The sequence below is a fragment of the Apostichopus japonicus genome, chromosome 5 (assembly GCF_037975245.1).
Source record: "Apostichopus japonicus isolate 1M-3 chromosome 5, ASM3797524v1, whole genome shotgun sequence".
Lineage (NCBI taxonomy): Eukaryota > Metazoa > Echinodermata > Holothuroidea > Aspidochirotida > Stichopodidae > Apostichopus > Apostichopus japonicus.
Window position 1 is genome coordinate 18,481,837 of NC_092565.1, and position 10,216 is coordinate 18,492,052.

The 10,216-nt window shown below is 36.2% G+C and overlaps 1 protein-coding gene across 1 annotated transcript; it reads left to right on the plus strand.

The window, feature by feature from the left end:
- Positions 1 to 2,567: 2,567 nt before the first annotated feature.
- LOC139967925 (uncharacterized) lies at positions 2,568 to 10,165 on the plus strand. Its single transcript, XM_071972147.1, has 5 exons — positions 2,568 to 2,706; positions 4,534 to 4,737; positions 5,792 to 5,954; positions 7,179 to 7,423; positions 8,113 to 10,165. The coding sequence occupies exons 2-5, from the start codon at positions 4,542 to 4,544 to the stop codon at positions 8,433 to 8,435; spliced, it is 927 nt and encodes a 308-aa protein (XP_071828248.1). The 5' UTR covers positions 2,568 to 2,706; positions 4,534 to 4,541; the 3' UTR covers positions 8,436 to 10,165.
- Positions 10,166 to 10,216: the final 51 nt, after the last annotated feature.

Genomic DNA, 10,216 nt, shown 5'->3' on the forward strand with positions numbered 1-10,216 from the left:
GGTTTTTGACCTAAAGGTGCAGAAAATTTCCAAAAAATTGATTAAGGAATGAACTTAAGCGACCGGAATATCCCTTAAAAATTGTCTTGTCTGCGTCTCCATTCAACTCAAATTAAAAAAAGTAAGTAGATTATCCTTTCCTCCAAAAAAAAAAAGAAAAAAAAGTGACATTTACATCCTTAACAAGATAGTGTTCTCGATTTCTCCTCGTTGACTTAAAAACAATTAAAACTTTTTACCCCTTCGTGAGAAGCCGACAAGAATTCTTTTCCTTCCATGGTCTACTCTTCTTTAAAATTTAATTTAATGAAGTTATTAATCACACTAAATTAACGTCATTCAAACAGAAAGTTTAATCTTACACCTTTCCTAGTCACGGTCAAAAATCATCTCACTTCTTCTTTGTTTTTAGTCGTAACTGATACAAAAGTAACGTCATCAATAACAAAGTAAGCAAAGAAAAGTTACTAAAAATTAACATTAAAAAGATCCTTGTTTTTTTTTTCAAACCTTAGAATTTTCTTTCTTTCATACAGACAAAAGGATCAGACAAAAACTAAAGTTTATCTTTGATTCTTTGAAGTCGTTAGAGCGACGGATGTGTACAAGGGCCTCATGTGTTTGCAGATACTTATATTCTGTCTAAGCTAACGACATATTTGTTCCAAGTCGGTGAGAATAAATAGCCCATACGAGAAAGAGACAATTAACCTTTTTTGAAATATACTCTCTTAGCTAGAATGTAAGCCAGAAGTCACCGGCACTTAACCAAAGAAGTAAAAAAAAAAAAAAAAAAACATGAATGTAAGAAAAAGGAATTCACGCACCAATGCGTAAAGCGCAGAACTTGCATCACTCAAAACGAGTCTTGGCTGGCCGCGGGCAACGGTGTAACATGCGGTTGCTTGACACAGGCTGTTTAACTGGTTTTTAGGCTTGTAGATATTTAGTTATCCGTCAAATTCGACGGGGCTCTTTAAGTCAAGTCTTGGAAATATGAATTAATCTCTCTCTTGTCTCCAATTGGGCGTGAATTCTGGGTGTTTGTGCGGTTATTAGCATGGGAATGAGCTTCAATATGGAGTCAACTGTTTTTACGTTATTATATGCTTGGCTTGATCTGTGTACCTGAACGAGGAAGAACTCATATTAACGTTTAATACTTGGCGTATAAAATGCGACCGATGATACATATCATCAACAACAAAAAAACAGGAAGAAAACGAGAAAAGTATGCACTATTTGGAGAAACCAGTTATGACGATAAAACGGTTTAGGAGGTAGAAATGAAAAAAATAGTTCAGCGAACCTTAAGCAAAAAGGCCAAAAATAAATGGTGGTTATTTCGTCTTAATATTTTGAATTTTTACGATGTGTTAAAATGTATGTTAATCAAAGCGTAAAATTAGCAGAGCACACATATTTTTTTTAAACGTTGACTTTTGACAAGTTCACTCAAACTTAAACTCAATATATTTGTTGATATAATTTTTTTTTATTCCTATGCGTAATTTTTGCATTCCTATGCAAATGTAATTATTTTTTATAACCTGCCATGTAGTCTAATAAAACTGGCGCCTTCTAAGTGTCATAAAGAAAAAGTAATAAAGAATTTGGATCACTTGACATTTCCGTAAATCGAGTGATTCCTTTGTGAGATGGAAATTTAAATACGGCATTGAACTTTACGGGAAGTTTGATAACTTTTTTGCGTAAGGGCGAAAAACTCGCTTTGTTGACTTGCGCAAGAATATCCACAGCAGGTATAGTTATAGTTCATTGTAAGAAACAGTGTTTGGTTTTTAAAACAGTTGCCTCTATTTAGGGATAAGGATGACGGATCTTGAAGCTAATTAATAAATGTATACCTACATAAATACATACATAAATGCATACACATACAGATATACATACATACGCACACACGTACACACACAAACACGCATACATACATATATATATATACATACATTATATTGATAATATTATACTTTTACAAAGTGCTGGTACCCATTTATGAACTGAATGTTGGAAGGTTTCAAGCCCCTTAAAGTGTTTGCTAGTTGGGTTGTCTTTATGTGAAGTATGTTAAATATTTTCGGTTCAAATTCCTAAATTGCCAAATTCGTTTCGCGGTGTTGCCTGAAATTCAGTTAAAGGAGAAGGGAGGCGTACTTTTGGGAAATGTGAGATTTGAGGTTGTTTTGCTCTGAAGAACATTAATGAATATCATCTTGGTATATAACGTCATATTATTAATGGGGTATCCTTCTCTAGAAAGTATCTAAATCTTCTTCATATGATCTTTAGATTTGTCTTACGCCCGGCCAGTGCTGACATTTCTATGTGTTTATATCATATCAAATTTATATGATTTGTATAATATATAATTTATATTTATATATAAGTCGATCGAGTGATACGCTGTGAGACAACCGTCACATATGTTCAAGACTCAGGATTCAGTATAATTTGTTGCATATTTGTTAAAAGCAATCAAATAAAATATGATGGTAGTTTGGATGGTAAAAAAAAACCCGCAGAGAGACAGATGGTTCTTTTAATATCTGAAACGGAAGTTACCACACCTCTCAACATGTTGGTAGGCCAGGGATATGAAGTAACTAGTCTAGAAATAATAATTCAGCAGATATCCTAACGGGGCTGCCCAAGGAGGAATCGGGTAGGGATACTCTCAAGTAAATGGTAAGAAAAACATTGCTTTCTTTTTGTAAATTCGTCATGTAAATTAAGTTGAAGTATTCACGAATTCGGTTGCCTTGGTTGGGACACTTTCGTCTCCCTCAAATAAGCTCAAGTGAGGAAACAAAACTATTTGATATCTTTGTTACAACAGAAATCAGGGCGGGATTAAGATAGTGCGGGGTCTGTAGCAATCAGCTAAGACGCCTTCCATTCTCGTCTTCATCTTTTGTGCAGCGGCTATGACTTCACCAGTTTCAAATATTTATGCGTCATATATGTATCACAGAGATGCCACACTCCTATTTTAATGTGTTAAATAATAACCCAAATGAAAGGTAATAATAAGCTAACACTGCTAACCTTAAACACCCAGTAGTTCATAAAAGTTGCCATGGCAGTATAGCACTATAGTAACAGAGCAAGTATATAGGACCATTGAAAATGCGGGGCCCGTAGCATAGGCCTATGCTACTTTAGCTATTAGGTTAATCCTGCGCTGGCAGTAATAGCACAATAGAAATCGAAAGCCTTTACCAGCGGTTGTTAGTCTCAGCAAAAACAACAACGCCGCCTTTCTCTGTATGATATTGAACGTATATAGCTCAGATAGCCTATATAGCTTACTTTACTTTAACCTTTGACATTTAACCTAAACTCGTTTCCACCTCATTAATAATTCATGCATAACAATTATCATTTACACGTAAATTAATATCGAACCTTTGTCAGATATTATGAATGTATTTGATAAACATTCACTATATGGTGTATATAGAGATATACCAACTTTTCGTCCATGCATGTTTGTATAGACAGATGTTTGTGAAGAAATACTACAAAAGCCCCATATGTGCAAACATCTGGTACTAAACTTGACACACAATATCTGCAATATATACACATGGTAGAAGGCTAGGTCTTCGCATATATCTCACATATTGCGTAGTACTTTCACACATCCGGTTTGACAGTATTGCACTAGGCTAACTTTTGCGCTCGCTACTGCGAATTTTGCGTGGTGACCAGCCTTATATACGCTTACCAAACATTTTTTATCTAACATTCTCCGAGGGTCCTTCTCCGTTACGCTGTATAGCCGGTTAGGACGTAGTCTATAAAGTGACGTAGAATTTCTTACGTTGTTAAAATGTAATATGAGTTTTTATATGGCTCTACATGCTCCTCAACCTGTCTAATTTCCACTAGTTCTTGAAGTGCAGTCTTGATTTAACTTTTAACTGAGATCTACATTACGTTTAGAGTGTATAATTATGTTAGTATTATAAGTGGTATCCGGAAAGTCAATCACCCGTATTCTCAATCATCATTCACTCACGCCTATAGCCTCGTAGACTGATACTTCATGGATACTTAGTGTTGTGGTTAATATCTACCGAAACAAGTAATAAGCCGTGTCAAATTCAATAACTCAGAGTCCCCTGTTTTTTTATATACTTTTATATATAAGTTTTTTTTTTGATAGAGTTGCTTAGCACTTTCTCAGTGAAAATTAAGCGGCTGAGACTTTTAACTGTATAATTACGTTAGGAAGGGTAATTTAGACCGGTTTAGGTAGTATGAAATTTCACAAACCTGTTAAATATTAGGAACACATATTTTGTTCATATAGTTAAATGCTTCAACGACTACCTGGCACAGGGTGCAAGACAAATCAACCTTAATTTTTCTGTTTGCTTTTAATATAAAAACGTTTATTTTTCTATTATATTTGTCTCACTGTGACACGACTATTGGAAACGCGACAATTTGCATTCAAGATATTAAAATAATCAACTTATGCTCACTGTCGCATCGATTTTTCTGCAGTGGTCAAAATGGCGCGAATCTTCGCCATATCCGACATCCACGTAGATAATCTGAACAACATGTATTTCGTGGAAAGACTCTCTTTCAAAAAATACCAAAACGATGTTCTTCTGTTAGCCGGTGACGTCACACACGATTTGCATAAATTGAAGTCAACCCTTTTACTACTCAAGAAGAAATTTAAGGAAGTTGTATTTGTACCCGGTAGGTTATATATATATATATATATATATATATATATATGTGTGTAATATTTGGCTATATACGGCATACATAAGGCCTATATTATAAGGCTTTTCGACACTGACCATCAATTTTTTTTAAGTCCATTTATGAATTGAGGAATAGTTATGTCAAAGGTCACTTGAGATGTACACATATGCAGATTGGTTCTGTAACAAATACATGGCCACGGTACCGGATATGTCAAAGTCGCTATACAGATAATATATATAAATATGATAAAGTGAGAGTGATATAAACTAAATAGAAAAGCACAATATTTATTGCAGAATACGTTTCAGGTCTTATAACTACCTTTCGTTGTGTATTTTAACGATACCAAAGGATATTTAAAAGTGACATTTAAAAACACCAAGAATCCTATTGAATTACTCGTAGCTTTTCTAGGTTTCTTCAACATCAAGTATAAAACGATTATGATATACCTGCAAAATTTGTCATTGTTTTTCCTTTTTTTGTTTGCTATGCAGTATTTCCGCAAGTGAACTATATTTGTTTGAGCGGATGAACAATATTTCTCTTTAGATTCGTAGACCAGCAGATCTGAAGTTCGAAGGCAATGTTTGTCTATGACGTCGTAGATAATGACTTCCTCCGGCAACACTTGGCAATTAGTTATTTGCATAATTTTTTATGATATTGCTGTACATTGAGAACTGCGGACTCTTAAAGTAGTATGACAGGCTCACAACACACACCAACACACACAAAACACACACGCACACACATACAAAACAAGTGAGCACAGGTGTGTTTCACACTCACATACACATGATGTAAAAGGGTGGCATAATTATGGTGGCATGATGGCATAATTATCTGCCGGAAAAATCAAAAACTTTATACTACTACTGGGAATCGATCGAACGTTTTATTTCTGATGAATGGTATCATTATTATTACACAGTTTGATTTTGGGTAAAATGTTTACATTTCACCCCTCCCCGTTTCCCACCCCCCCTCCTAAGAATAAAATATATGTAATATTTGTTGAAAACATTATTTTCCTTTAAAGGTAATCATGACATCTGGATACGTGAAGTCGACAGCTGGGAGACATCTATTGGCAAATTTCATCGTATTATACGAATGTGTAAGAACATTAATGTCAAGACAGACCCCTTTGAAGTAACACTGCTGGATAATACAACAGTATGGATTGTTCCACTATTCTCATGGTAATTTTTACATTCTCATGGTAATTTTTACATTCTCATGGTAATTTTATCGCTATACGTCACGAATATTTAAGTGTCATGCATGAAGATGTTTGATACGTTAAAGCATTTTTTTTTAGTTGGAGGATCGCGGGAAGGGCCTACCTTCACCCCGAATATTGAGTAATTAGCACAAATAGATAACAATAAAACAATAAGTTTACTAAATCGGGTTTGAGGGTGTGGATACCATTATTCATCTCCCACCCCCACCCCTTTCCACCTTCATCAAAATTCTCGGTAACACCCCTCTTCACAAATACACAAAATAAAAGGGATGTAACGAATTGACTCCTTGTGTCATTTGTATTCCTATATACCAATTACAATCCCCTCAGTGCTTTCTGTGTTAAGTGTATTATTTTGAGCTTTTAGTCGAATTAAAACCTTAATTAGTACAAACTATGTTTAATTTAATACAATACATGTCGAGTTCCGTCCTCATGCTTTCCCACACGGTTGTTGTCCCTGCCATGTGATCCCTTATTATTTTATGTAATTCTATTTAAAATGACCAATGAACAATCCATTTTGTTTTAATTGTGTTGGGTTTAATGTATTTCATAACAATGCAGAAAAGTGTCGGTTGACATATATTTCTTGTTGTCGCATGACTGTTTAGCAAATGACAGCAGTAAGAGACTGATTTTGATAAATAACCATCAATTTCTTCTAAAGTAACAGATCAATTTAAGAATCTATACATTGATGTAGAGATTAAAACTATGTACATGCGCGCATGTACTAGGATGGATGCAGTAGTTTTGACAAACGGCCCCAATTAAAACTGATCTGTGATTTACTATTCAATGTTTTCGACTCGGGGAAAGTCTCAAAATTATTTAACAAGTTTTAACATAAGAGATGATTTGGAGAAATAATTTTGCGTAGTCTAAGTATTCAATGCCCTTTTTTGGTCACATATGTTGAGTTCAGAAACAGGTCTAAGCATTATTCGCCAAAAATATAAAGCCTAAGTTTCATATGGAATAGTAGGTTACTACGATAGGGTATTATACATACTCGTCATTCCGTTGTTAGTTGGTCTTAAAGTACGAACGGAAAAGGTAGGGGCTCTTAGCATTTGTGTTACTATGACAACCAAATTCAATTAGCCTAAGCTACTTTTCTTTGATATACGACGACGATAGGCTAATATTCATATACTCACCTCACTACTACTAGGTATTCAACTCCGGAAGAGGACGCAGACGACACCCTTTACATCTTTGATCCTTCGATAAAAACTCCTAAGAGAGACCTTTCAAACAAAATGTGGATGGATCATCATTACTGCGTATGGCCAGACGACATGACCGAAACTCCCGCCAAATATTTTGGTGATTTGAATTCTGATCGATGTGACGTAATATACGATGCTCCCGTGGTTACCATTAGTCACATGGTCCCTCGTCGTGAGCTTATTCTCGGTAAGTTTAGAAAGATGTGTCGACCGAGGAGGTATATCATGCATGAAAGTAAATATTTCGACGGGAAGACAAATGCAAGCATTTATCTGCTGGTATAATTACTTCAAAGTAGAACACCTTAATTTTTTTTCAGGAACTAAACGTAAATATGCGTTGAGTTCCTTAGTATATACCAGAACGATGAAAATAGGCTTTGTGTGAAGAATGGTACAAATAAGGAAAAGAGTCATGTGACCAGATATGTTATAAACCAAGCGGGTGGGGGAGATACAAATTACTATTCCCACCCCTTCCCTCAGCCGCAGTTAGCTCCGCTGTTGAAATGTTGATATAGAATGTCCATTAATAAAGGAACCCACCACTCACACCACCTTCCCCCTGCTTCTCCCCTCCCCCTCCCCTCCCCTCCCCCACGTAATGGGTGGACCGGCCTCGTTACCGGATTAAACCGGCAGGGTTCTAGCCCATCCCCATATCTCCATCCCTACAACGCGGTCTACCACTATCTTGTCTTAAGCAAATGACCAATTAAGTTGGTCTCTCATTTCAGAACGTCACTTGTAAACATATTAAATAAGATACACTACTTTTCCCTTCGTGCTGGTTTCAGTACTGTCCATGTTTTTTTTCTTTCTCAACTTGTATTTGTCACTGTCTCTCTCTCTCTCTCTTTTTAATGAAACCATCAGCTGATTCAGATGATAATCAAAAGACATCTGAGGAAAAACGGCGACGAGGACTCACGACTCTAATTGAAGGCCGACAAGGAGCGGCTAAAAGTTTCAACTTTACTCGCTTCGCCGGATCACAAACCATCGAAAACCAACTCAGACAGGTTGGAGCTGCGATTCATGTCTATGGCCACCAACACAGAAACCGTGACAGATGCATTGAGGGCGTCAGATATATTTCTCACTGCTTAGGGTCCACAGGTGAACAACAGAAGGGTCTCATCACTGGAATGGACGAATGGAAAGGACCCAAACAAATACTACCCAGCCCTAGTCAGTGACGTCAGATAGGTTAGGCTATATAACGTCATGAATATAAAAGTACAATGTAATGCAATATATACCGGTATTTGATATTCTGTGATACAACCCTCGGAGATTCCATGGTTATTGAAGCAACGATGAGATCAGTCGTGACGTAATTTGCGTAGAGATAATTTGTTTGGTGAGTGGAGGGGAAGGGGGGTTGAGGGGTTAACATGAGAGTTTGTGCCTGAAAATTGCAGATCGAGAGTGGGTTCAACATCCTCTGATCTTCCCCACAACCTCCCGTGTCTATCGTCATTTATATTGTTCAATAGACGAATTGAACGGTCCCCAACAAACCCCTGCCTAGTCCTCGTCGGCCGACGTTTGCTAAACACTAAGCCATGGAAATAAGAGTATAATATGTTAAGATATAAGCCAGAGTTATCTTCTGTGGCGTAATTCTTCGAGGTTTGAGCTTACGTGATCTGTGACGTCATATGGTGGTGCAAAACAATTTCTTGGGGTGGATATGTTGGTAGAAGAAACATTTAGCCGAAAGTGGAGAATATCACGAATTAGGACAATATCGTCTGACCATGTCAACAATCTCCTACAATCCTACCAATCCATGGTATCCATTTATATCATTCAATCACCAGATACTAATAAGATCACCGTACATTATCACACAATGTACGAGGAAGCTATATAAACCCTATACAGGTCGTAGGGGAAGATACAGGCTTACCCGATACAGGACTATACATGCCATACGTCATTGTGATTCATGAAATAAATGGCCATAGGACAAGAACCCTGTATAATTGGTCATCCGCATTATTCCCAAATATGTTAGGAAGTCAAAGTGTCTAGAAAATAAGGAATGCGGGGTTGGGGTGGGAGAAGGTGTCTGGACCTCCGACAATGTACTTTTAATAGACTCTTGGCAATGTTAGCAATTTAAAATCTGAAGGGCGTAGTGATGAACTCCAAAGTCCATTAGTCTTGGCCTCAAATATTTTTAGCATACTAAACTCGCTTAAAACTTTGATCCCTAGAAGTTACAACTTCTGCCAATTAACAAACTTCCCAGACAACAGGGTTAAATTTAGGCAATTCAATGTCTTCTGGTGAGGGGGGGGGGGGCATTCACAGTGGCAGTAAAACGCTTCTTAAGATTTGAGCATGATGTGACCATTATTTAACTTTTTAGCATATTTGGGGCCAATACAGATGATAGTTAATGTTGCATTCTTGGTTACAAACATGGAATAATGAACACATTACCAATGTACGGTAAACATTGATCTCATAAACTATAAAGTTTGGTTATCGCTCAAATTACATTTACATAAATCCATGCTCAATTTTCTCGCTAGCATTTAAGGCTATGGAAGATTAATTATTTAATAAGTGGAAGAAAGAAAGGTTATGATTAAGAGAGACAATAAAACCATAGTTTTGACGGATTTTTTTCCATTAAAGGTATGAGTCAACTGTCAGTAAATCTAAATTCATAAGTTTGGCATGACTCATAGGCTAAAACTGCCAAATAAACACATGTTTTTCTTTTTGGGAATTATTTACGTAGAAAGCAATATTATTTTTAAATTATTATAAAATATTCATATTAGAGGGGACGGTTATTTTGTCATCCATTATGTATGCATTTTAAACTGTTAATAAGAGCATGATATACTAAAATATATAGAATATATATATATATATACATATATATTGGTGAGCTAAAACATAAATGAAAGTGTGAAGCACTCACTCTCTTTCTATGTTGATGTATCTATGCCATGAGGGG

Coding starts and splice junctions, on each gene's coding strand:
- LOC139967925 (XM_071972147.1), top strand. CDS start 4,542: ATGGCGCGAATCTTCGCCATATCCGACATCCACGTAGATAATCTGAAC. Junction 4,738..5,791: donor GGAAGTTGTATTTGTACCCG/GTAGGTTATATA, acceptor TTTCCTTTAAAG/GTAATCATGACATCTGGATA. Junction 5,955..7,178: donor ATTGTTCCACTATTCTCATG/GTAATTTTTACA, acceptor CACTACTACTAG/GTATTCAACTCCGGAAGAGG.